The sequence below is a fragment of the Channa argus genome, chromosome 12 (assembly GCF_033026475.1).
Source record: "Channa argus isolate prfri chromosome 12, Channa argus male v1.0, whole genome shotgun sequence".
NCBI lineage: Eukaryota > Metazoa > Chordata > Actinopteri > Anabantiformes > Channidae > Channa > Channa argus.
In genome coordinates this window covers 16,995,306-17,023,271 of record NC_090208.1, presented here as the reverse complement: position 1 = coordinate 17,023,271, position 27,966 = coordinate 16,995,306, and the positions used below count along the sequence as shown (strand labels likewise).

Here is a 27,966-nt window from a genome sequence, read left to right as displayed (position 1 = left end):
CACTTTGGATGAGTTCGTCATTTTTGTAGAAAGCGACAGTGGAAAATAAGCTTTCCATCCTGAATTCACAGCCAAGAGTAACAGAAACTCCCTCAGTGACAGGATGCACAGGACTCACCAGGATCATATCTGAATCTGTAAAATCATAAAATATGTAAAAGGTCTAACATTTCAGCTGCTATGTGGGGACTCTGATGGTGTGACAGGCCATTATTAGTTTGTTTCATGTACAACCAGTAAGAATAGGTGTCAGAAAAAAACTTACTGTGTCCAGTGATATTTACTGCATTGCTGAACTTTCCTGATTCAAACTCACACCAGTACACTGCAGTACCAGGACATGCTCTGAAGTTGCATTTGGATCCAGTTATTGTCCTTCTGCAGTGATTTAAATATGCCCAACGATGTTCCTCAGGAAACCTCCTCACTCTCCACTCAGTAGAGTTTCCCTCACAGCTCAGTGACACCAAGTCAGAGCTGAAGTGTTGAACTCTGTCAGGATTCACTGTGAGAGACGCTGATGGATGAACATCTGAAAAAAATGGAAGGAGTAAAACAAAGAATAAAAATATAAAAAAAATGAAAAAACAGTGATGCAAAAAAGTATAATTTTTTTGGTTATTTAGTTATTTTAATTTGTTAGAAATTGTAAAGCGTTGAGGCCTTTTGTGTTGAGTTTTACCTTTCTGTGTTCTACAGAAAAGGGAAATGTGTTGAGTCTGGTCCAGAATACTTTTAGTATAAATACATTTCTGTGACTGGGGGGGCCTAAATGTCCACATACATTTACATACCAGTGTAGACAAGGTCTTTAACAGACATCATTTCAAAAGACTTAGGAAAGAAGACAGATTTATGGAGAAAGAAATAATCAAACAAACCTCCAGACCAGACAAACTTTGGTTCACTGTGATCAGTGTAATACACTGGGTCTAGTCTTGCAGCTCTACACACATATCCTGCTGTGTGTGTCTGTCCATGAATGATGTAGAAATTCTGTTGAGTCCCATTGTCTTTACCAGGTAGCAGCTCATATCTGTAGGAATTATGCATCCAATATCCATCATAGTATAGATTGTAATAAGACATGAATGTGTTTGACAGTTTGGGCAGAGCTTTGTACCAGTAGAACCTCCATCCTGCAGATGGATGTTCAAACTCACAGTTCAGATTTACTGAGGCTCCAGGTCTCAGCCATGTTGGAGACACAGTGAGGACAGGCTGATGCTTTGCTGAAAAGAGATTTTTACAGAATAAAACCACACTTTTTAGAACTATCCACCGTTTTCTATGAATCACAATATTATTAATATATAATTACATGTGTTTAATCTTCTCAGAATTGCAAAGGTGCAAAGGGACGATTTTCAACTTATAATACTTTTATAGGAGTTACCTCTAGGGGTCAACCTATTTGGGTTTTTCAGTGGCTGATGTGATGGTTCTATTACACTTATGGTGACACACAGTCGAAAATTATACTTAGTCAACAACAGAGAAGACTGATGGTATTAATCACTTGGCGAAGTTAAAAATCACTACAGAAATCAGTCAGTATCACTGACTGTTCCTTTTTTTTGCCTCTCTCACCTGAGCAGGTACAGCTGGCAGAAGGAGGGGGACAGGCTTAGTGTAGAGCTGTTCCACCAGAACTTGCTCAGTTATTAAGTGACATAACAGGTTAGACAGTTACCATTACATGCAGACACATACTCAGAGTCACTCACAGAGTTAAGCTCTGCACAGGTGAGGTAACAGGTCACCATAACAGAACCGGCATTAAAGGCATCAAAAAAAAAAGAAAAGAAGTGGTGTTAAAACAATGTGGTAACACATTATTATTCCATTAGCATTGACAGCCCTAATGGTTTTAATTTGTTGTTGGATTAAAAGCAATGCTTGAACACAGTAAGAGACATTTAAAGCACAAAACACTGTTTACAGGCACGTACAGCAAAGTGTGAGAATGACTTACTGTAAGATACTTTCAGTCTGAAGGAAAAACTCCACCTTGTTGAATTGTGTGGTGCTCTCTTCAGTCTGCCCTTACACCAGTAGTCCCCACTGTGGGAATAGGAAGCTGAACTTATCCTGTATTCATTTTGGTGTGGAGGTTTTTCTGAGCTGGTTGTTTCCCATTCGTACTCCCACTCAGTGTCGCCTCCCTGGATCTCACATCTAAGAGTGATTGTCTCTCCTGTGTATATCCAAGGCCAGTTGGGTTCAGGAGTCACGACAGTCCAGTTTGCCACTGTTCATTGATTTACCAATAATGATAAAAAAAGACAAATAATAAATGTTATCAAACACTTTTGCCTGAACCTGAATTAGTAAACATCAAATATTTTGCCACACTTACTGATTGTTTGAACACTGACAGAGTCACTGTACTCTGTGTAGTAAACTGGGTCTCCTCTTCCTCCTCTGCACCAGTAGAGTCCTTCCTGTGAGACACTGACACTTTGTCCACTTAAATATGCTGCTTCTTGTGAAGTCAGGGGTTTGGAGGTTTTTGTGCCTCTGTACCAAAAGTATTTCCAGCCAGATGATGATGGGTTCACAGAGCAGCTCAGGGTCACACTGCCCCCTACTGGAACGACTGTGTTGTCAGCAGTCAGGTTGGCAATTGGTCTGACTGCTGTTTAAAAAAGACAAACATACAAAACAAGTGCTACTGTCTTCTCATTTAAAACAATAATGACACTACTACAGCACCAAACAGTTAAACCAACTACAACAAATATAATAATAATAATAATAATAATAATAATAATAATAATAATAATAATAATAATAATAATAATAATAATAATAATAATTAATTTGATGTTTGAATTAATGTTTGAATCATATAATTTAACTTCCTCACTATTGGCTAAAATTATGTAACCATGAATAAACTGAATAAAAACTGTTTTCTGATGCATATTTCTGTTATGTGGACACAAAAGTGATAACAAAATGAAAACAAGATGTTTTCTCACGAGAAACTCTTAATGTGACGAGATCGCTCCACTCTGTCACCTTATACGAATCCCCTTTGTGTTTGCCCATACACCTGTAGTTTCCACTGTTGGACACTGACGCACTGACAATGTTGTATTCATGTGTTTGAGTGTCTGAGCTGGGTTTGCTCCATTCATACTCCCACTCAGTGTTTCCACCTCCTTCAATGCCACATCTAACAGTGATGGTCTCTCCACTGAATATCAGAGGCCAGTTTGGTTGCAGGGTAACAACAGCTTTGTTGGAAACTGTTCGCAAATAGAAACAGGAAGTAAACACAGGCAACATATTTTTGGGTATTAATCCAAACTAAAACACAAACACTCACCATATTTCTCAATGCCAACTGCATCACTGTCCTCAGTGAAGTAAACAGGATTTCCTCTCCCTCCTCTGCAGTGATACTTGCCTCCTTGTGAGATATTTATATCTTTGTCATCACCATCTCTTATGATCTGGGCTTCAGAGGAGGGTGCGGTACCTCTGTACCAGTAGTATTTCCACCCAGCTGAGTTCTCCACAGCACAGGTCAGTGTTACGTTGTCCCCAGCTGGCATGGTTCTCTTATTGGCCCTAACTGTGGGCCTGGGTTTGTTTGCTATTAATTTTTATGAAAGAAAAATGAATTGATGAAAACACACAATCAAACATGACACAGTATGAATGAAAGACAACCTCACTTACACGACACAGTGAGTATGACACTGCTCCAGTCTGTTGAGGAATACAAGTCCCTTCTACCTTTACACCAGTAGGTTCCAATGTAGGAAACAGACGCACTGCTGATCCTGTATTCACTGTGTGCCGGAGGTGTGTTCGAGCTGGTCGTTCTCCATTCATACTCCCACTCAGTGTCTCCTCCTCCCTGGATCTCACATCTGATAGTGACCGTTTCACCAGTGAATATCTGAGGCCAGCTGGGCTGCAGGGTCACAGAGCTTTTGTTGGGCACTGTTCAGGCCAGAAATGCAAACACAAACTTCAAATCAACAGAGGATTTATATATATGGGTCTGTAACGCTGATAATTATAAAATCATAGTGTTGTATTAAAAGAAGTTACTGTACTGACAAGTCTTTTCAATGCGACGCACGTGACTGTGCTTCGTAAAAAAAGCTGGATTTCCTCTTCTTCCTCTGCACCGGTAAGTGCCTTCAGATGAGATGTTTATGAAGTTTTGCACACCATCTGCTCTGATCTGGGCTTCAGAAGAGTCAGGAGCCCGTCTGAACCATTCATACTTCCAGCCACCTGAGCCCTCTACGGAGCAGGTGAGTCTCATGGCTCCAGCTGCTCCTACGGCTGTTCTGTCTGTACTCAGAGTGGCAGTGGGTTTTTGTTCTGTTTGGCAAGAAAAGTTGTGTTATCAATCATGAATTAATTCATTACTGCATATTTCTGGTGCAATTTTTCTTAAAAGTCACTGTTGGTATATTGTGTTGGGATTATTTTATAGTATGATAGCCTCAAAGAATCTATTGAAGCTTGACGCACCAAGCTAAACACTATACATCGCAGTTTCTGAGACTGTTGTGACCTCAGTTGGCTCTAACCTCATGCTAAAGAGTTTAATGGCCATAACCACCAGAGGCAGAGCCTTTATTTTTTTACGTATGATGTCTGTGATAGTGCATCACTACAGGTGACAGTAAACTTACCTGACACGGATAAAGTGACTTTATTACTGTATTTTGTCAAATTTGAGACCTGGTGATTAGACATACACTGATAATCACCACTCAAGTCTGCTGTTAGCTTAAGTGAGTAGGAGTTCTTTGTACTGAAGGAGACAAGTTGCTGACCATTCCTGTTGAATTTGTAAAGCCAGTCAGTGTTGTTTCCTCCTCTCATGTTACATTTGAATGTAACCGACTCTCCAGTAAAGAAATAGAATGATTTTGGTTCAAGGGTCAGTTCAGCCTCTAAAATAGAGCAAAAAGATACATACTGTACAACACAGGTAGAAACTGTACAAATCAGAAAGGAGAATTGCAATATCTAATCCCGAAGCACCACTTCATTCATAGGCTTTGTTGTTGACTTGCACAAACACAATCCATAAATAAAATCAAACACAGAATAGACATATGGTTGGTCTTGGCTGATAAAAAAACAACAGAAGAAAAAAAATGCTTTACATACCTTGAGCATGTCCACAGCAGTTGAGTGCATTTAGAACTATAATCGAAATCAGATAATAATAAGAAACATGGTAAATGGACATTGAGTACTTTGAGTAATAGGTGACTACACAAGATAGAAATAAAGTGTAAAAAAGTCAACGGTCAGTACATCTGTATTTATGGTCTGGTTCTGATAAAATATGTTATGCTTCAGATTATTCAGATGTTCAGATTACTATTCTGTAGATGATATAAAACAAAAAAACACACTTCCTGCTTTCTGCTGTCATGTCTGCAGCTTAATGTATCATTTTGCTATAAACAGAGTTTATGTAATTATATATAACTAACTATAGCCACTGTAGGAAAACAGAGCAGAAAACCTCTTATTTCACTCCATCTGACAACAAATGTAGTCCTTACTTACCACTTCTGACATTGTTATCTGAATAAAAATCACCTCTGACAAAGTTTTTTTTCCGCCATTTTTACTTTAGGGAACCACACAAACAAGGGTCACTGATGTACTCACAGAATAATGACAGCACACAGAACACAGTCTGTCCCATCTTCCTGTCCAGCACTGACTGACTATTCTTTCTGAAAATAGAAAGAATGAAACTGTAACAGGAATAGAAACAGAAAAGTGTAGGAAAGAAGTCCCATTTTATATTTATATGTGAGAGCAAATGTTTTCTCTTACTTTTCTAGTCTGTCTCCACTTCGTTTTTCTTTGTACAAAACTCACACCACACATGCTCTGTCTCATGCTTTGTCACTATAAATATGATTGATCACATGGTCACTGCAATTAAGAATAAGCTAATTTTTTTTTACAAAAAATGCCACTGTTAATATCACAAAGTTGTCAAAGGTGAGCGGGTAGGAAAACAGAAAGAACATGCACACACAAGTTGTCAACAAGTTGTTAACAAATGTTTTACAGCATTATCTGATGTCCGTGATGCACGAGAAAGTGCCGAGTGAGCATGAAGTACATGTTTGCATGCAGAAAAACAAATGTCCTGTGTTCTCATCAATCAATCAGTATGCACTGCCACCACACAACATTTAATCTTGATTTCCACATGCGACTTTGGCATAAAAGTCGTAAGACACACAACAATTACCTGGTGCCTTATTGAGTCAAACTAGCACAACGGTTGATTTTTAAAATGCTACATGTAAAAAATGCAAAAAAATAAAAGATAAATAAAAAGCTACTAGTGTGAGATTGTGCATCAATCTCACTTCCTTTTCACACCTTTGCAATGTGACACTGACACATTGTATAGAGGATATAGCATAAAAGTAGCTTATTACATGTCATGTAGAAACTGCAGGCCATACAGTAAGTGTTACTTCTCTAGTTTTGAATGATTCATCTTTGTTGGCAAAAGTAAATGAACAAAACAGGCAATCTTCATGTTCAGCAGGTATTTAACTTTGAGCCAACAACCACTTAAATATCATTCAAAAATATGCCTCATAGGTTGGAGCTTACAGGCCTCAGCTGTAACTAAAGTCAGAATGTGGCGTGTGGTATAATCATTTCAATGCTATGGTCACACTTCAATCGGAAAGTCAATTCGGGAAGTGCGTCCAGAATTTTCATGAAGTTTCTGCTGAGATCAAGACAGATATATGATGATTACATAATTCTTCTGCTTTGAGCAAGAAGTCCTGCAACTTTAACACCTTCGTAGGTCTTTGTACCAACCTTTATAAATAACCCAATGAACTGTTTGTTGAAATAGCACCCCCACGCACGGCATCATTTGAAATTGTACCCCTCTTGGCATCAGACAACAAAATAATGAATACCATTCATACCAATGGAGCCAGAATTCTGGTCATCTTATTACTCATCTGTCATCAGTTTGCTCTAAACATTTAAAAACATGGGGTTTAAGGTGGGCCAACATAATGGTTAAATGAAGGTTAGGGTTGGTACCCACTACCCCAACCTGCTCTCCACAGATTTAGGAGAATCTAAATATTCAGCCTGTTCTCATTACTGAGGCGTTAAAAAGTGCCACATTGTCAAAACCTTCTGCGTTACACGCTAACGCTGAAGGTACGCGTTTGTGTCGGTCATTGACGTTGGTGCTTCAGTATTTTTTTGAGTCCATGGGCTCTGACTGGGCCACTTCAAGGATGAACATAGTGTCTTTAAAGCCATTCTGTAGCACATTTACTTAAATGTTTAACTTCATTGTATCTACTGTATCACCCAGCTTCTTCTGAGCTTAGCTTGCAGCCACCCTGACATTATGCTATAGGACACCTTGATAAACTAAGGAATTAATTTTCCTCTCCGCAATGGCAAGTGGTCCAGGTCCAGAGGCAGCAAAGCAGCCACAAATCAGGATGCTGCCTTCCCAGTACCTCCCTGTTGGGATGATGTTTTCCTGCCATAAGTGGTGCCGTGTGTTTTTACCCAACAGTTCTATCTTTGGATTCTTCATCGTGCCGTTGGAGTGATATTGGCTGGGCACTCACTCCTATGGAGAGTAGCCACAGTACCACAATGTCTCTGTTTATAGACAATATATCTACATGCAGACTAATGGATATCTATGTTGTCTTTGTGATTACTCTGTAACCCTTCTCTGGTACATGCAAATCAACAACTCTTGATTGTAGGTCTCATCTCCTTTTTTTTTAAGCCATGGCTCATATTAGCTGATGCTGCTTTTGAACAGCATACTAGCAGCGTTACTGTGTTTTTAAGAGTCAAAGTAGTTCTAAACCATCCAATATTTATATAAATCCAAAAATTATAACTAATATTATAACAATTTGTTTTATTCTTTTGGCCTATCCCGCTGGTTTAGTGTCGCCAGAGCAGATCATTGGTCCGCATGTTGATTTGGCACATTTTATTTATTAGTTTTTACACTGGATGCCCTTCCTGATGCAACCTTCCCCAATTTCTACCAGCTTGGGACCAGCACTTAGCTCTGCACGGGTGGGGATGGGGATGAACGGTTGGGGGTTCAGTTTCTTGCCCAGGGACACATTGGCATGTGGTCTGGGAGTCACTGCCACCCCAAAATAATAATCTAATAATCTCCATAATTAAATAATCATCAAATGTTAATAAAATGAACAAGATTCTCCACTTTTTTGTTTAATGTCAAAGAGTGAAAATAAAAGCAATAATGATAATGTTCAATACATCAACACCAAAAGGCAACTAGAAGCAAAAATATACAGTACAGCAAGGTTTACTATGCTCAAAATAGTTAGCATTCAGTCTAAAAGGTCTTTATATTTGAGTCTGATGTTGATGAAACAGAAGCAACTTCTCACACCTGAATACAAAGTAAAAGTCAAGTGGTGACTTTAATTCATTAGCATTTTTGGTCAAAGACCAAGTTTTTATAAATGTAAAATATCCCACAATATTGATTAGGATACAGTACAGTTACAATCAATGATAAAAGAAACATAAAAGAAAAACTATAGATTTATAGTTCTATCTCTGATGTCTATGGAGCTGCTTTAAGGTTGAAAGCCTGGGACTCCCAACCAGTCAGTTAGAACTGATGGTAAAACACCTAAGGTTCTGGTGAACAGCACCCTGGGTTCTTCTCATGGACCTGGAAGAAAAGCACATACAGCAGAGAAAAAGGATTTTTAATAGCAGGTATTTAATTTTGGGTCAAAAAATATTTAAATATCATTTAGATTTATACAAATGATCAATACCTGGAGCTCATTGTAATTTGACTTCAGTATAAACTGTTTCATCTTTTACTGGCTGAGATAAAGTTCCTGTGAAATGAGATGAGAAAAATGTACTATTATTGTCACAGTTTTCTTCATGTTTATTTTTAAACAAAAATCAGAAATAAGTGCATGTTGGATCATCATGTATGTCCTGATATTGTATTTAATCCATTATCTGTCATATGTTGCAGAAGCCATGTTCTAAGATTTTTTGTTAAAGTCACCCAGTATAGATAAAATAGGTACAATTCTGATATGCAAACACATTAAGGAAACGTCTAATTAATCACCTGAGGTATTTGGGAGGATGTAACCTAAAGTATATGCTAAAGTATAATTACCTCCAGAGTAATTACAACAACATTTGACATTTGTAGTGAAAAAACAGACAGGATTCTTGTACTTGACACTTTACCTGCAGCTGGTCCAAACTTCAAAATTAGAATACGCCTCTGATTGATGTTTCTGCTCTGTTAAAAGGCATGCCATATGAGTGCATAAAAATATTTTCATGTATTTAGGAATTAAAATATTTCTATCATAGTGTTTCTTCAGTACTCACCTTGGTTTCCAAAATGTGTATCCTCAATCAAACTGTATGTGACATCTTGGGATTCTTCTGTGTCGGACATACAGATTGTCAATCAATAATTTACAATCAATCCTCTACAATCATCTTATTCCTCTTGTTAAGCGATACTGTTTGAATGTTTTGTTTAATTTAAAAGCCTACCCAGGACCTGCATATTAACTTTTTATTAGCATTGGTTGATTGTGTAATAATAATAATACATTGTGACTGATTCCCAGAGCAGTGAATATCAGCCAAGGTACTAATAAGAATTAAATATCATGTCATTAGCACTTTGTTCCCCAACAAATATGATCAGGATTATCTAAAATGTGTTTTAAAAATATGGCCAGAAAACACTGAGGTGTGGCTGCTTGGTTTCAGTCAACAGTATTAGAAATGAATAAGTTTTCAGTCTGTCACTGACCATGAAGATGGGTGTTATTCTGAGTAACCACAGGATCACTAGCAGAGACCTGAGTGGTCCTCTGAGAACGTCTGATTCTGAAAATATAGACGAAATAGGGTGAAATGTTGTGAACATATTGTAAATAAAGTAACTCAAATAATAACAGTGTGGTAGGTTGTTTGTACCAGCAACCAAACACAATTACTGCCACATCTAATGTGCTTAGTGAAAATACAACAGTCACTGTTCAGGCCCTCAAAAGTTTGTCAGGAGCAGGTTAGGATGGTGCTTGCTTCACAAAAACACAGGATTTTCCCATTGAACACAGGAGTCTTTATCAAGTGTAAAACTACTGTACTGCAGTTGTTGTTGTTGTTACATGATGCATGTCATGTGACACATGATGTGACATTAAAGAATACTGATTTTTAACTTTTTTACTAACTAACCATGTTTATGCTTATGTTGTAATCTAACCATTTGGACAGTTTAAATCCTGCCTATCTGAGCGTGTAAAGTACAGACAGAAGCTGGTCGCACTTTTTGCTCTACAGCAAGAGACAGTATCTGCCATTTAGTTGACTAATGCAAAAAGGCATGAAACATCAACAGATGTTTGCCTCAGAACTTGTCACGATAAATGGCTGAATGGGTTCATAAGTACAAAGGACCAATATCAAGCATTATACGTTGTGATTTTCAGTTGATGAGAAAAGAGAGAGTCTTACCAACCTGGCAAAGCAGAAGTCTGTCAAAAATAAAAACAGCTTTTGTTTACACATTGTTATGTAAGAGAAACAGATTCCCTGTTATTCATATCATGACACAAACATTAATTAAGGATTTGGAATGTAATTGGAAAAATGGAATGTAATCAGTATGTAATCATCCACAAAACATTTTCTCACCATTTGACTTTTTGCAGCAAACAAACAGCAGCAGGAAGATAATCAGCAAGATTCCACAAACCAACCCAGAGATCAGTGACACATGAATTGAAGAGTTTTTAGGCACATGCACTTTTGTAAGAAGTAAAAAGGTATAGAGTTAGGTTTAGGTATAAACACATACAAAATATGTAACATATAACAGTTAATGTATATATTAATGTTTAACATTTCTTGTTAAACATTAATATTTCTTGTTCATCCAGCTTGATAGTTTTACAGTTGTATTTACGTACAGCAAACAGATCATCGTACAGTATAAGGCCCTTATTAGACAGTAAATCACAGCTTCTGATTCCTGTATCTTTTCTCCGATTACAACACAGTTTATGTAAAAGAACATCCAGAAGAAATAAATGTAATCCTACTCACATTTAACTGACATCCAACTCTTTGGGGACTCTTGGTTTGAGTGTTTACAGCTGTAGAAACCTTCATCTGTCTTTGACGCTGCAGAGATTTTCAGCTCCTGTCTGCTTTCATTTTGTAGGAGTTTGTCATTTTTATAGAAAACCACACTGGACATAGAGCTGTTGTTTCTCAATTTGCAGCTAAGAGTAACAGACTCTCCCTCAGGCACAGGATGGACAGGACTCACCAAGATAATATCTTTCTCTGAAAAACCATCGAACAATATGAAGTCAACATAGAGCCAAATTAGAGACACACACGCACAGACAACCTTTCAAACTCACATCACACACCTACAGGAAATTTGGAGTCAATACCCAACATGTATGTCTTTGGACTGAATTGGTAATTATGGATGAAGCACCTTTCAATGCATAAAGTGGTCAAAATCAATCTTCAAACATAACCAGCTGTGACATTGTTTTTGTTCCCAACCATGTTTCTAAATCATTTTGGTCTTTATTTTTTAATAATTATTATATTATAACTAAAATAAATTGTTTTTTTAGAGGAGTACTTGTACTTGTACATTTATGTAAATTTTAATACATATATTCTTGAGTAAAGAATTTAAAGTAGTGGTTTCCGTTTAATGTAAATACTTAATTTTATACAGGTCTACAGAACAAACAAGTAAGATAATTTGGACTGCAGACTGATGGACAATGAACATGAGTAGAGACAATTCCCAACAATTACTGTTAATTTGGAAAAATATGACAACAATAAATGACAAAAAAGCCACAATAAAAGAACTGAGATTTGATTTCTCTTGGTTTCACAAAGTACAAAAAACTAACCACAGAATATAAATGTATTTAATTGTGGCAGGTTTAAGTCACTCTTCAGTGTGTCACTGCATTAGGGTTTAAACACAGAGCATAGATATGAAAAAAAAACTTGAACAAAAGAAAAACGGCAGTTTATGAAAAGAAAGAATGTGACACCTACTTTGTACAGTGAGGTTGACTGCGTTACTGAATTCACCTGATCCAGATTCACAAAAGTAAACTGCTGTTTTATTATGAAACTTGCTGAAGTTACATGTGGATCCATTGATTGTCCCCCAAGCAGAACAGATTTCACGGTGACCGGTTTCATTAAACCTCACCACTCTCCACTCAGTAGACTTTCCCTCACAGCTCAGTGACACAGACTCATCAGAAAAATGCTGCACTGTGGCAGGTTTCACTTTGACTGATGCTGATCCTGAATCAAAATCTGAAAAACAGCATTTGGGGTCAAAACAAGGACAGAGACATTATGAGATTAACAACAGCACAGGGCAAACTCTGTTTTGACTTTCAATCCTGACTGGTTTTGGATTTAATAGGAAATTCTAGATGTTGCAGTCGGATTATTGATAACCATTATCCATCAAAGTGACTTTAGCATTCTGGTTGTACCAATACCCTGTGTGGTTACCCTGCTATTTGTTGTTGCTGACATGTCGTCTGTCTATACACCTGTCTGACTATAAAGTAAAGTGTCCTTCAGCACCTGCTGCAAACTTTTAAAACAGGCTGAAGGCTAAATACTGGCAGGTGCACTGCTACTTAGATACATTCATTTAATAACTAATAATTCATAATAATTCATTAAATTATAATAATTTAATAATTTGCAGTAAAATCATTTATAATAAAATAAACAGGTAAAAGCCAGAAAAAAGGGAACAAACAAACTGACCTCCAGACCAGACAAACTTTGCTTTACTGTGATCAGTGTAATACACTGGGTCTCCTCTTCCAGCTCTACACACATATCCTGCTGTGTGTGTCTGTCCATGAATGATGGAGGAATTCTGTTCAGTCACAGTCCTTCTATCATGTTCGATCATATGTTTGTAGTAATTGCCTGACAGGTTGGCAACAGTCTTATACCAGTAGAACCTCCATCCTGCAGATGGATGTTCAACCTCACAGCTCAGAGTTACTAAGGCTCCAGGACTCAGCCATGATGGAGACACAGTGAGGACAGGTCTGGGTTTATCTGTTGGGAAAATATTTTACTCAATGAAAACTTGTTGGTACATTAAGTAAATCTAGTGTACACACACACCACACACACACTATGCTTTCCTATGATTTCTACTTTTACAATATTATAATTTCTTGGTTTAAGTATTGAAACTGTCAAAAATGTGTTTATCTTTCTGTTTATTATTGAGGTCAAAGTAAATTATATTGAGAGGTTATTCTAATATTTTGGCCACCCTATGTAAAGTAAATAAAGTGGCCAAAACTTTAGAACCACCTTTTCAAATTAAGCACCACCTTCAAATTAGAGCTGAAGAGCTGGAAAAAGCCAGACAAACAAAAAAACAACACTTAATTAATGACACAATATGTGGTTAATTAAACAGATAAAAGGATACATGTTAGTAGTTTTCCTTCTTTTAAATTCTACAGCAAACATAGAGTCAGGTACATTCCTCCAACACATATGACAGTGGGCGTAGCAGAGAACTGGTAACTGAGTGAGTGAGTGAGCAGACTGAGGGTTGTGTACAGTTAATGTATGTAAACCAGACTGGGTGGAAGAGGAGGCCATGGAGCAAAACAAAAACCTCAAAAGATTGAATATTGATTTAAAATCAGAAATGTAATATTGATAGTCATTATGCTTGCAGACATCACTATCAGCAGCACCATAAGCAGGTAGCTGATGTGGACGATGGAAGTCCATCCATTCAGCAGCCAGAAATATTCCCATTACTTTGATTTTGTCAGGACAAACAGTCAGAAGAACATTCTTGTAACATGCACATTGTTTGCAGGTAGTGATCAGATTCTTTCCACTGTGAAAATCACGATACTCCAACAAAGATGGGCCCTCTGTGGCTGCAGAGGATGCCTGTAGCTTTCCAAGACCAAACCCCTGTCAACAGCAGGATGAACAACAAAGAACTAACAAAGCTTATGGCCACATATGTGATTGACTATACTATTGACTCTCCATATTTCCGATCATGTTCCTTCAGAAAAATAATTTAAGAAATAATGCAGTGGGGTACTTTTGACAGGGAGTAATAGCTAAAGTAAAAATAATAAGTAACAAGTTATGTTTTACAGTTTTGAAACAATGAGCGATGTACACTGTGTATAAAGGATCATATTATCTTAGCAGATAAATAAGAAAGCAAACATGATTTGATGATAAATTGGTGGTAGAAATAATAACCCTGATCACTTACCTAATACAGTCAGATTGATTTTATTGCTCATTTTTGTAACGTTGTTTCTAATGCTATGACCAATGCATTGATATTCACCACTGTCATTTCTCGTTACATTAAATAAACAGGATGTTTTACTACTGCAGGAAAGAAAGTGACTCTCATTTCTGCTGATTGTGTAGTTCCAGGTTTTGTCCTGCCCCTCTTTCGTGTCACATGTGAAGGATACAGACTCTCCACTGAATAAAATGGACCAGTTAGAGTTAAGGGTCAGTACAGCATCTAGAGGCCAACACAAAGATACAGAAACATTTATTGTAACATCCTAAATTATGTTGGTACTTTATGTGGACTGAGGGGATGTTGACACTGGAAGAATACAAATGAAAATAAAATAGTAATAATGTAGCAAATTATGAAAAAAAGAAAAGAGGAAAACTGTGAAATCACCTTCAGTGTGTCCACAGTAGATGGAAGCCTTCAGCACTGAAATATAGATTGATACTAATCAGACATTATAAAAACTACAAAGAGAATAAAGCACAATTTCTATATTTGCTCAGCGTTTTTATTGTTTGGTTGAGTTTTCTTAATCTAATGCATGTTGTTTTTCCTCACATGTTAAATTGAAGTTTCTAATTTGTGTGTGTTTGTGTATTTGCATGTATTCGTAAGCTGTTCTTACATGGATTGTAATGAAGACGCATTGTCAGATAAACTAAATGTAAATATGTATCAAATCCATGTTGATGATTATCAGCTTCCTGTGACAAACTGAAACATGCTCTTGTAAACACAAACCTTTGTTTCACTGCTTTCACTGTTTCATTCAATCATTCAAACACAGAAAGACATTGATGTACTCACAGAAAAACGCCAGCAAACAGAACAAAGTTTGTCCAACCATGATGTCCAGCACTGACACTCACTCTACTTTAATACTTGAAAGCATATGAACAAAACTGTGGGCAACAAGAAGTTACTGTCTCATCAGCACATTGTGTGGTCCTACAGGAAGCAGCAAGTTATTGATAGTATGTGGTTCTGACAACCACCACCCCCAGTGCCAGTTTAGTAGGAAATGAGGAAATGAACAGAGAAATCTACATCACTGAAACATATGATTGGGCAGTAAAGAGAACAAGCAAACAACACAGAGAACAAATTAAATACACTATACGTGAACAATGTAAGAAAAAATAAAGAAAAAAAGGTTTTGAGATATTTTATATGATTATTAAAACTATTTAATCATGTCCCATTAATTCCATTAAAGAGGAAACAGTCTTCTCTTTTTTTGCATCCTAGTTGCCTTTCAATCAGCTGGACTTCGGCCTTTTAGCTTGAACTACAGGCTGTATTCATTTACCAAATTTTGAACTTTTATCTCCATCAAGCACACACCTCTGTTGGTCCTCTTAGTCATTTTTTATTTTGACTGGACTGTCAGGTGAACTGACACTGAATGATGATTATATTCACTTAAGTGAGAAATTAAAAAGCCCTGTGATAGTGGTTGCTCAGCCAGTGATCATATCTAAACAACATAGAAAAGTAGTCCTGGATCTATTATTAAAAAAAGATTAGGTCTGTTCACACTTTAGTGAAACCATCACGTCTACAGAGCAAAGCTGTGAAACATTCTAATTATGATGCAGATAGGATCTAACTGTATATCTCATGTCTTGAAGAGTGACAAACCAATGTAAATAGTTACACTACTATATATGGGCAAAAAAGTGGTTTCTGAGACTCTTGTGACTCTTGGTTTGCTCTAACTACCTCGTGTTGAAGAGTTTAATAGTTGTAACTAAAAGACAGGATAGAGAACCTTTTTGTTTTTTCTTTGATTATGTCTGTGACACAGATAAACAAGTTTTTTATCACTAGTTTTGTGATAAAATGCATTTTATTATGCATATGCTCACTCCTGTCATGTCTGTATCTCCTACTGTAGCTTAACTTATTTTGCTATAAAGAGAGTTACAATGACGTATGGCTACGGAGCAGTAACCTCAAATACACACTTCTGGAAATGTTCTTTAAATAAAAAGTGGCACCTCTGACAGTTTTTTTCACCATGTGTAATATATAATGATTAATGACAGCACACAAACATCTTCTGTTTTTTTTGTGTCATTGTAATTTGGTAAGTATGTGCAGACGTTTCTGCTGAGTTAATGTGTTGTTGTTGCTGTTAAAACTGCTCAAAAAGTAATGCAGGTTTAATCTCATCTGTTGATGTTAATGACAAAACATCTAAACATAAGAAGAACATGTCCATCACGATTAAGGAAAAGGTAATGCGCATATTTCTATATAATGTACTGCAGCTTTTGAGAAAATATTTACTTGTCCTACTGTATATACAGTTGCCAAAAAAGATATAATGAAAAAAGTAATGATTCATAAAATGTAATCTGATGTTTACCAAAGTCACAACATCAACACACAAAGTATTTCTAACCTGGTAAAACACAAACAGTGATGACCCTTGTGTCTAATGAACACACAGTACAAATTCATGGTGGAAAATAACTAATCTAATAACTGGGTGAACCAAATATGGCAGCAATGACCTTAAAGAAGCTCCTCCTGTCAAAGGAATAAACAGCAAAGAACCTGATATTGATAAATATATATTTATTGATATAACTAGGTGATAAATACAGTAATTGTTGTTATATACGATGGTGGAACAAGCTACCAAATGCTGCACGCTCAGCTGAATCTCTCCCAATATTCAAAATACTGCTGAAAACTGAACTGTTCCGCATCTTCCTATGCACTTAAATCTCTTTAAAAAAAAAAAATCCTTTCTGCTCTCTTGCACTTGTATCTCGTGAACTGTGAACACTTTTCTGATAGGACTTTGCTTTGATTTTTTCTCCTTGACTTAGATTTTTGCTGCCTTGTACCTCAATTGTAAGTCGCTTTGGATAAAAGCGTCTGCTAAATGACTAAATGTAAATGTAAATGTAAATATACAGATCAAGAAAAAAACAATAGGGAAATGAATAAAAGGGGTTAAATATTGGAAATATATGGAAAAGGGGATGGTGAATAAAAACAGAATGGATCCTAGTACTACAATACAGCTGAAAGCTGAACGTTTTTCAAGACTTTGTCTGAGAAAGCAGGGGTCCACTCTCCTTCCTCTGGGGGATAGGTTAAAGGTCAAGGAGTCTGTGTCTGTAGCCTTGTGTGTACGCTACAGTAGCAAGATTAATTCATTGGCATTTATTGTCAAAGAAAGTTTATATAATTTTAAAATAGCAGACAATAGTAATAACAATAATTAGTAAGCACATACACTAATAATTCATGTTTAAAGTAACACAATAAAAAATGCAGTTGTAGGTTCTTTATGTGGATGTCTGTGGATGTTAGAAACCTGGAACCTTTGGACAGTCATTTAGAAACTAACGAAGCCTTTCAGATAAGAGGTAACACATCTTGACAAACTTTAAGCAGAGCCGGGCTCCTGTGAACAGCCCCACTGGGTTCTTCTTATGGACCTGAGAGAAAAGCATATAGAGCTAAGGAACTATTGTGTGCTTACAAAATGTATCTTTGAGCCACAACTTATTGAATGTTAGTTAAAAAATATGCGTATTACTATTGATACCTTGAGCTCTTTTCTCTTCATAATGCTACAGTTGTTACTGCAGAAGAAGAGTTTGCTATGAGATGAAATGAGTAAGAAATGTTTACCACTCTTATTAAATATTATATTTACATAAAAAAATAATAATATGAATTCAGAGCATGTTAGATCATCAGGTTTGTCCTAAATGTGGACTGTGTCTTCATCTTTTTTCATTTTATTTCATCTATCTAATATTGCTTATTTGTTCCAGAAGAATCACCATGTACAGTATAGACTTAATAAGTAAAATGTAGATATTCAGATACATAAAGGAAATATCAATCTAAAAACATGGGGTTCTTGGGAGGATTTAATCTACATGCTAAAGTGTCATTTCAACAACATTTCATAAAAAAACTATATAGACAAGATTCTTGTAGTGGACACTTTACCTGTAGCTGATCCAAACGTCACATCAGAGTCGTCTAGTTCATTATTCTGCTCTGTAAGGAGACATGTCACATGAGTGCAAGAAGAAATGTGGTGAATATTGTGAACATATATTAAATAAAGTAACTCAATTAATGACAGTGTGGTAGGTCAAAAAGGATTGTGCTACAATGTAACATATATAAATAAAATAAATGACTAAGTTTGGAGGGTAAATAAGACAGTTTAATACACTCATCAACTTACCATTAAATGTCTGTCGACAACGTTCTTGGTCGTTCTTTTTGTTGCTGAAATATAAACTGATATTTGATAATTTGGTCAAGGACAATTTGAGTGTTGGTTTACTTTGCATTTGGAGACTGCATGTTAGTCAAACAACCCTTTAAATGGTCTGTTTATGTAGCACTTTTATCTAAAGCTCTTTACATGGTTGCTTCTCATTTACCCATTCACACACCGATGATGGCAGCTACCATGCTGGAATCATGTGGCAGCACATTGCATTCAAAGAAAAATCAAATTGAAACCTTAAATCGTAATTGTAATATATGTATCTCTTGTTTTATGAGTTATGTTTCTTGTAATCATAAAATAATGTTTTTTTTTCTTTGATGAATGCAACGCGCCACCATAGAATCTGTGTCAAGCAGAACAAAAAAAAAACATAACATGATGGGGCTTGAATGAATCTAAACATAGACACTATTTTGAACATGTTCCTCAGGCTGCAATTTTGTTGCCTTGTGCCAAAGGGGTTGGTGTTTGATCACGTGTCACCTGATGTTGTGGTGCTATTTCAGCAAATGGTTCAGTGGGTCATATGAGAGGGTTGACACATATCATCTATATAGGGGTTAAAGTTGGAGTACTGGTTCTGATTTTAACTTCAAGAGAGAAGACAGTGTTTTACAAACCTGATAAAGCAAGAATCTGTAAAAAACAAATGTATTTTTAATATTTATTTACATATAAAACAAATTTCCATATTCACATCATTACACAAGAATGAATTGATATCTTTGAATAATCAGACTGTAATCTATAAAATAACCACAAGAAATCTTCTCACCCTTTGACTTTTCGTAGCACAAAATCAGCCCCAGGAAGATGATCAGCAAGATTCCACAAACCAAACGAAAGATCAGTGTCACACGAAGTGAAGAGTTTTCAGGCACGTGCACTTTTAGAAGAAGTAAAAAGGTATAGGGTTAGGATTAGGTATAAACACATACAAAATATGTAAAAAGATAAAAGTTACATATATATAAATGTTGAACATTTCTTGTTCATCCAGCTTGATGGTTTTACAGTTGTAATCCTACTCACATTTAACTGACATCCAACTCTTTGGTGACTCTTGGTTTGAGTGTTTACAGCTGTAGACTTTGACGCTGCAGAGATTTTCAGCTCCTGTCTGCTTTCATTTTGGAGGAGTTTGTCATTTTTATAGAAAACCACATTGGACATAGAGCTGTTGTTCCTCAATTTGCAGCTAAGAGTAACAGACTCTGCCTCAAGCACAGGATGGACAGGACTCACCAAGATAATATCTCTCTCTGAAAAACCGTCAAAAAATATGAAGTTTAAATCAGAGCTGATGTTTAAACGCAGTTTTTTTTTTTTTGTTGAGCTGCTACATTGCTTTTTTAACCGACCATTTCAACTTAAAAGTTACTTTATACCACAAAACATGTATTACTGATGTGATCCATTATATAATGAACAGACTAAATGCTTTAACATGACCACAACTCACTGATAAACTTTAGTGCTCAGGTGACATGTGACATGTTTTTTGAAAAATATATATCTATGTGTTAGAGCAGCATTTCCATGCATATGGATTTAATATTTATTCAAAAAACTTTTGTAGAGCCTGTCTTACATGTTGTAAGCACAATGCTCAGGGGAATGATAGACCAAAGAGAGGGAAATTCCCACAAGCAGAACATCCATTTCAGTTTTTGCACATGGATTTTATTGAATTAAATAAATGCAACAACTACAAGTACTGTTTAGTGTTAATTTGTCCATTTATAAATGGGTAGAGATATTGCCAAGTAAAAATGCGGACGCATTGACCGTAGCTAAAGCTCTGTGCAAATGTATCATACCTGACCATGGCATACCACAAAGACTGTACAGTGATAATGGTCCTCACTTTGTGAATGAGGTAGTCAAAAGAATAGCAGAAAATCTTGGAATAGAATTAAAAAACCACTGCTCATACCATCCACAAAGTGCAGGGTTAGTGGAAAGGACAAACGGCACTGTAAAGCTAAGGTTAAGAAAAACCATGGAGCAGACAGGGAGAACGTGGGTTGAATGCATTGATCTTGTTAAATTGTATATGAGAATTATACCAACAGGGAATGGTCTAACTCCATTTGAGATTATTTATGGTCGACCATTTAAATTACCTGTATTTATTGATGATGACACAAAAGCTGAGGCAGAACATACTTTAGCAGATTGGATGCTTAAGTTACTAAGAAGTAAAGAAGTCATGAGTGCAAATAATCTGCCAGATAATGTGGTATCCTTGCAGGACAGCCAAATTGAACCTGGAGATCTGGTGCTGATTAAAGTCATCAAAAGGAAGTGCTGGTCCAACCCTCGCTGGGAGGGACCCTACAAAGTCATCCTGTCCACACCAACTGCTGTGAAGATTGAGGAGAGAGCCACCTGGATACATCGTAGCCATTGTAAGAGAGTGACCTCACTGGCCTGCGTCGAGTAGCAGTGGAAGTCCGGCTACAAAGGGTGGGAGGAAACTCCTGGTCTCAAACCGGTGACGAAATCAGCTGATCTGCGCTCACTAATCATGGCCATGTGGTGGAAACTCATTCTGGCTACATTCCTAGCAGGTACACTCTTAGTATTTTCCCAGCAGGAGCAGAAACAGAGACGATCGAAGAGATGGACACACATACACACAGATGACTAGGACTGGATCAACACTGACTCAAAACATCCATGGGAAACTAACACCTGGTACCGGTATATGAAGACCTTGGCTATGTCATATAACAAATCTAGCTGTTATGTATGCTCTGTAATGCCACACTCTTCAACACAATAAACACAAACATTTCAGATGCTATGAATGTGTTGAAGGATTTACAAAAGGTAATGTCCCAAGACCATATTTCAGCAGAACCAAATTGGTTGTCATGGTTTCTGTCTGGGTCTTGGTGGCAAATGTTGTTAAAATTTTTAACTCCATTTTTGATTATGTTACTTGTATTTTTCCTATTCTTCGCTTGTATTGTGCCTTGTTTAAGATCTATGGTGTCTAAGATGCTTAATCAGACTTTTTCTGTTTATGTGCTGTTACAAAGAATGGGTATTGAAGAACCAAACTTCAATGAATCACAATAACTAGATAAAGCTAGTTAAAAGGATGTGTGATATGTGATAACTATGTTATGGGAAATGACGCTGGTACTGAAAATAGGAAACTAAGTGGTACTCATGTAGAAAATAACATAACAGTTTTCACATACTGATAAACAGGAGGGAATGTTGGAGTTTGTTATATTTTCTATTATATTTTCTATTATATTCTATATTATATTCTTTGTGTTGTTATCATTATGTGAAGAGTGGTAGGTCACAAGACTCACATAGTCAACTAGGTATACTGTATATATTCTATGCTACATTCCTTCTTAATTATATTAGCCATTGGCCTGTAGGGCAGCATATACATTATGTACTTATATTCCTTCTTAACTAGTTTAGCCTTGGGACAGAGCAGGATGTGCATCCTGTTCTGTACATCTTCTAATCTGTTTAGTCTAGGACCTGTAGAGCAGGACATAAATCCTGTGTCCACATTCCTTCTTGCGTGAGAATATCTGGTTGTTCAGTAACCAGATGGTTTGACTTAAAGAGAAGTAATGTACACATGAAATGTCCAATCACGTAAAGGCATACCCTTCTCTGTTCTGTCCTGTTTACAATAAAAAGAGCTTGCAAGGGGATACTCTTTGGAGTGGCTGTGTTTGGGTGAGTGCAACTGTCACTGAGACCCGCCGGCTCCCCTTGCAGCAAGTAAAAGACAAAGTCGACTTCTGTGTTTATTTCACTGTTGTAGAACTGTACTTCCTGGTGTAATCAGCTCTGTTGTGGTTATTAGAACCCAACACTATGATTTTCTTTTTTTATATTAATATATTACACAAACAACAATATTAAAGAATATTAGAGATAATACATACTTATATGGTATATTTTGTGACTAACTTGCCAAACTTCTTACGTCCAGTGTCACTCACATTTACTGTCTTTCAGCCTGCAACTTGTATTATCCTTTTTGTCTGTGCCATAGACCTTCACTGTTGTCGTAAAACACTTAAAAACGCTTGAGCCAGACACAACACAACTCTATCGGGTGACTGGTGTCTTTATTCTATAAGACTTATTTAAGATATTTTAAAAAACTATTTGAATATTCCCCCAAAACCTCTAAATTGCCATACTTCCACCAGTGACTGGCTTATTTCAGAGCACTGTCAGAGATTTAGAAGTCTTAAGAAACTAAATACTTTTACTCAAGTTCTGTACCTAAACATAATTTTGCGGTATTTGTACTTTAGATTAAGCAGTTAACCTTACATGCAACCAGAGCACCCAGAGGAAACACACACAATCATAGAGAAACATGCAAACTCCACAAAGAAAGGCCCTTTATGTAAATTTAAAAACTTGTTTTTTGAGTAAAGAATTTAAAGCTGCCATTGGCTCATTTTGTCTGTCTGATATGGTTTTAAATACATTTTATACAACAATGGGTCTACAGCACAGACCAGATAAATTAGACTGCAGACTGATGGACACTAAAAAGAGTAATGACAATTTCTAAAAATGAATGTTAATATAGAAAATGATGACAAACATGTGAGAAAAAACATTGTAAGAACTGAGATTTGATTTTAAAAAATTAGGCAGGTTTAAGTCACTCTCCGGTGTGTCACTGCATTGTTTTTGTTCCCAACCATGTTTCTAAGTCATTTTAGTCTTTATTTTTTATTAGTTATTATATTATAACTAAAATAAAAAAAATTTTTAGAGGAGTACTTGTACTTGTAGATTTATGTAAATTTTAATACATATATTCTTGAGTAAAGAATTTAAAGTAGTGGTTTCCGTTTAATGTAAATACTTAATTTTATACAGCTCTACAGAACAAACAAGTAAGATAATTTGGACTGCAGACTGATGGACAATGAACATGAGTAGAGACAATTCCCAACAATTACTGTTAATTTGGAAAAATATGACAACAATAAATGACAAAAAAGCCACAATAAAAGAACTGAGATTTGATTTCTCTTGGTTTCACAAAATACAAAAAACTAACCACAGAATATAAATGTGTTTAATTGTGGCAGGTTTAAGTCACTCTTCAGTGTGTCACTGCATTAGGGTTTAAACAAAGAGCATAGAGATGAAAAAAATGTGACACCTACTTTGTACAGTGAGGTTGACTGCGTTACTGAATTCACCTGATCCAGATTCACACCAGTAAACTGCTGTTTTATTATGAATCTTGCTGAAGTTACATGTGGATCCATTCATTGTCCCCCAAGCAGAACAGATTTCCCAGCGACCGGTTTTACTAAACCTCACCACTCTCCACTCAGTAGACTTTCCCTCACAGCTCAGTGACACAGACTCATCAGAAAAATGCTGCACTGTGGCAGGTTTCACTTTGACTGATGCTGATCCTGAATCAAAATCTGAAAAACAGCATTTGGGGTCAAAACAAGGACAGAGACATTATGAGATTAACAACAGCACAGGGCAAACTCTGTTTTGACTTTCAATCCTGACTGGTTTTGGATTTAATAGGAAATTCTAGATGTTGCAGTCGGATTATTGATAACCATTATCCATCAAAGTGACTTTAGCATTCTGGTTGTACCAATACCCTGTGTGGTTACCCTGCTATTTGTTGTTGCTGACATGTCGTCTGTCTATACACCTGTCTGACTATAAAGTAAAGTGTCCTTCAGCACCTGCTGCAAACTTTTAAAACAGGCTGAAGGCTAAATACTGGCAGGTGCACTGCTACTTAGATACATTCATTTAATAACTAATAATTCATTCAATTATAATAATGTAATAATTTGCAGTAAAATCATTTGTAATAGAATAAACAGGGGAAAGCCAGAAAAAGGGAACAAACAAACTGACCTCCAGACCAGACAAACTTTGCTTTACTGTAATTAATGTAATACACTGGGTCTCCTCTTCCAGCTCTACACACATATCCTGCTGTGTGTGTCTGTCCATGAATGATGGAGGAATTCTGTTCAGTCACAGTCCTTCTATCATGTTGGATCATATGTTTGTAGTAATTGCCTGACAGGTTGGCAACAGTCTTATACCAGTAGAACCTCCATCCTGCAGATGGATGTTCAACCTCACAGCTCAGAGTTACTGAGGCTCCAGGACTCAGCCATGATGGAGACACAGTGAGGACAGGTCTGGGTTTATCTGTTGGGAAAATATTTTACTCAATGAAAACTTGTTGGTACATTATGTAAATCTAGTGTACACACACACCACACACACACTATGCTTTCCTATGATTTCTACTTTTACAATATTATAATTTCTTGGTTTAAGTATTGAAAATGTCAAAAGTGTGTTCTCTTTCTTTTCTTCTGTTTATTATTGAGGTCAAAGTGAATTATATTGAGAGGTTATTCTAATATTTTGGCCACCCTATTTAAAGTAAATGAAGTGGCCAAAACTTTAGAACCACCTTTTCAAATTAAGCACCACCTTCAAATTACAGCTGAAGAGCTGGAAAAAGCCAGACAACCCAAAAAACAACACTTAATTAATGACACAATAGGTGGTTAATTAAACAGATAATAGGATACATGCTAATAGTTTTCCTTCTTGTAAATTCTACAGCAAACATAGAGTCAGGTACATTCCTCCAACACATATGACAGTGGGCGTAGCAGAGAACTGGTAACTGAGTGGGTGAGTGAGCAGACTGAGGGTTGTGTACAGTTAATGTATGTAAACCAGACTGGGTGGAAGAGGAGGCCATGGAGCAAAACAAAAACCCTAAAAGATTAAAGATTGATTTAAAATCAGAAATGTAATATTGATAGTCATTGTGCTTGCAGACGTCACTATCAGCAGCACCATAAGCAGTGAGCTGATGTGGACGATGGAAGTCCCTCCATTCAGCAGCCAGAAATATTCCCATTACTTTGAATTTGTCAGGACAAAAAGTCAGAAGAACATTATTGTAACATGCACATTGTTTGCAGGTAGTGATCAGATTGTTTCCACTGTGAAAATCACGATACTCCAACAAAGATGGGCCCTCTGTGGCTGCAGAGGATGACCAAGACCAAACTCCTGTCAACAGCAGGATGAACAACAAAGAACTAACAAAGCCTATGGCCACATATGTGATTGACTATACTATTGACTCTCCGTATTTCCGATCATATTCCTTCAGAAAAATAATTTAAAAAATAATGCAGTGAGGTACTTTTGACAGGGAGTAATAGCTAAAGTAAAAATAATAAGTAACAAGTTATGTTTTACAGTTTTGAAACAATGAGCGATGTACACTGTGTATAAAGGATCATATTATCTTAACAGATAAATGTTGTGCTAAAATAGCTCAGTTGGGAGATCGTTAGACTGATCCCTGGTTCGATCCCAGGTTTCGGCATTGCACCACCTCATTCTGGCGTACGATGCCAAGAGGCCCCTAATCTTTAGGGCGGCTATAGCTCAGTTGGTAAAAGGCGGTTGTCCATAGACCACAAGATGAGTGGTTCGATCCCCGGCCCTGGCTATATGTCGAAGTGTCCCTGGGCAAGACACTGAACCCCTAACAGCCCATTCCCCTCCCCAGCTGTGCAGTGCCGGTCCAAGCCCGGTACAAATTGGAGAGGGTTGCGTCAGGAAGGGCATCCGGTGTAAAAATTGTGCCAAATCAACATGCGGACAATTCGCTGTGGCGACCCTGAACTCACGGGATAGACCGAAAGGAGAGTAGTAGTATTATCTTAGCAGATAAATAAGAAAGCAAACATGATTTGATGATAAAATGGTGGTAGAAATAATAAATCTGATAACTTACCTAATACAGTCAGATTAATTTTATTGCTCATTTTTGTAACGTTGTTTCTAATGCTATGACCAATGCATTGATATTCACCACTGTCATTTCTCGTTACATTAAATAAACAGGATGTTTTACTACTGCAGGAAAGAAAGTGACTCTCATATCTGCTGATTGTGTAGTTCCAGGTTTTGTCCTGCCCCTCTTTCGTGTCACATGTGAAGGATACAGACTCTCCACTGAATAAAATGGACCAGTTAGGGTTAAGGGTCAGTACAGCATCTAGAGGCCAACACAAAGATACAGAAACATTTATTGTAACATCCTAAATTGTGTTGGTACTTGATGTGGACTGAGGGGATGTCTACACTGGAAGAATACAAATAAAAATAAAATAGTAATAATGTAGCAAATGGTAAAAAACAGAAAAGAGGAAAACTGTGAAATCACCTTCAGTGTGTCCACAGTAGATGGAAGCCTTCAGCACTGAAATATAGATTGATACTAATCAGACATTATCAAAACCACAAAGAGAATAAAGCACAATTTCTATATTTGCTCAGCGTTTTTGTGTTTGGTTGAGTTTTCTTAATCTAATGCATGTTTTTCCCTCACATGTTAAATTGAAGTTTCTAATTTGTGTGTGTTTGTGTATTTGCATGTATTCGTAAGCTGTTCTTACATGCACTGCAATGAAGACGCATTGTCAGATAAACTAAATGTAAATATGTATCAAATCCATATTGATGATCATCAGCTTCCTGTGACAAACTGAAACATGCTCTTGTAAACACAAACCTTTGATTCTCTGGTTTCACAACACTTCATTCAATCATTCAAACACAGAAAGACATTGATGTACTCACAGAAAAACGCCAGCAAACAGAACAAAGTGTGTCCAACCATGATGTCCAGCACTGACACTCACTCTACTTTAATACTCAAAAGCATATGAACAAAACTGTGGGCAACAAGAAGTTACTGTCTCATCAGCACATTGTGTGGTCCTACAGGAAGCAGCAAGTTATTCATAGTCTGTGGTTCTGACAACCACCACCCCCAGTGCAAGTTTAGTAGAAAATGAGGAAATGAACAGAGAAATCTATGTAACTGAAACATATGATTGGGCAGTAAAGAGAACAGGCAAACAACACAGAGAACAAATTAAATACACAATATGTGAACAATTTAAGAAAAAAATGGAGAAAAAAATGTTTTGATATATTTCATATGACTATTAAAATTATTTTATCATGTCCCATTAATTTCATTAAAGAGGAAACAGTCTTCTCTTTTTCTGTATCCTAGTTGCCTTTCAATCAGCTGGATTTCGGCCTTTTAGCTTGAACAACAGGCCGTATTCATCACTTTTGGCTCAGCTGGAAATTGTGTGATCATTTATTTTTAGTGAGATAATTAATATCCCTGTAGCAAAGG

General features: G+C 36.7%; 4 protein-coding genes across 9 annotated transcripts; all 4 read right to left on the bottom strand.

Annotated features, from left to right (window-relative positions):
- Positions 1-97: 97 nt before the first annotated feature.
- On the bottom strand, positions 98-1,766 carry LOC137137147 (uncharacterized). The gene is made up of 3 exons (XM_067523087.1): positions 1,700-1,766; positions 882-1,232; positions 98-532 (listed from the first exon to the last, which is right to left on the bottom strand). Exons 1-3 carry the CDS (start codon positions 1,764-1,766, stop codon positions 144-146), a joined length of 807 nt encoding a protein of 268 aa, XP_067379188.1. The 3' UTR covers positions 98-143.
- Positions 1,329-4,857, bottom strand: LOC137137146 (Fc receptor-like protein 4). The gene is made up of 7 exons (XM_067523086.1): positions 4,665-4,857; positions 4,192-4,347; positions 3,691-3,957; positions 3,335-3,604; positions 2,985-3,254; positions 2,360-2,638; positions 1,329-2,251 (listed from the first exon to the last, which is right to left on the bottom strand). Exons 1-7 carry the CDS (start codon positions 4,855-4,857, stop codon positions 1,920-1,922), a joined length of 1,767 nt encoding a protein of 588 aa, XP_067379187.1. The 3' UTR covers positions 1,329-1,919.
- Positions 4,858-8,275: 3,418 nt separating this feature from the next.
- LOC137138092 (carcinoembryonic antigen-related cell adhesion molecule 2-like) lies at positions 8,276-19,569 on the bottom strand. Of its 6 annotated transcripts, none has more exons than XM_067525021.1 (18): positions 19,492-19,569; positions 19,337-19,352; positions 18,666-18,709; positions 18,422-18,472; positions 18,009-18,063; positions 15,248-17,898; positions 14,831-14,866; positions 14,399-14,662; positions 12,892-13,194; positions 12,154-12,423; positions 11,164-11,406; positions 10,753-10,863; positions 10,577-10,592; positions 9,863-9,939; positions 9,427-9,483; positions 9,280-9,334; positions 8,844-8,909; positions 8,276-8,734 (listed from the first exon to the last, which is right to left on the bottom strand). In XM_067525021.1, the coding sequence occupies exons 6-17, from the start codon at positions 15,285-15,287 to the stop codon at positions 8,882-8,884; spliced, it is 1,500 nt and encodes a 499-aa protein (XP_067381122.1). In that variant the 5' UTR covers positions 15,288-17,898; positions 18,009-18,063; positions 18,422-18,472; positions 18,666-18,709; positions 19,337-19,352; positions 19,492-19,569; the 3' UTR covers positions 8,276-8,734; positions 8,844-8,881. The 6 variants fall into 6 exon arrangements, with proteins under 6 accessions (XP_067381122.1, XP_067381124.1, XP_067381123.1 ...); XM_067525023.1 differs by having other exon boundaries at positions 18,009-18,045; XM_067525022.1 differs by having other exon boundaries at positions 18,666-18,721; positions 19,492-19,535.
- A 2,556-nt stretch (positions 19,570-22,125) lies between these two features.
- Positions 22,126-27,589, bottom strand: LOC137138094 (carcinoembryonic antigen-related cell adhesion molecule 1-like). The gene is made up of 5 exons (XM_067525029.1): positions 27,396-27,589; positions 26,980-27,015; positions 26,548-26,811; positions 24,624-24,926; positions 22,126-24,166 (listed from the first exon to the last, which is right to left on the bottom strand). Exons 1-5 carry the CDS (start codon positions 27,433-27,435, stop codon positions 23,856-23,858), a joined length of 954 nt encoding a protein of 317 aa, XP_067381130.1. The 5' UTR covers positions 27,436-27,589; the 3' UTR covers positions 22,126-23,855.
- Positions 27,590-27,966: the final 377 nt, after the last annotated feature.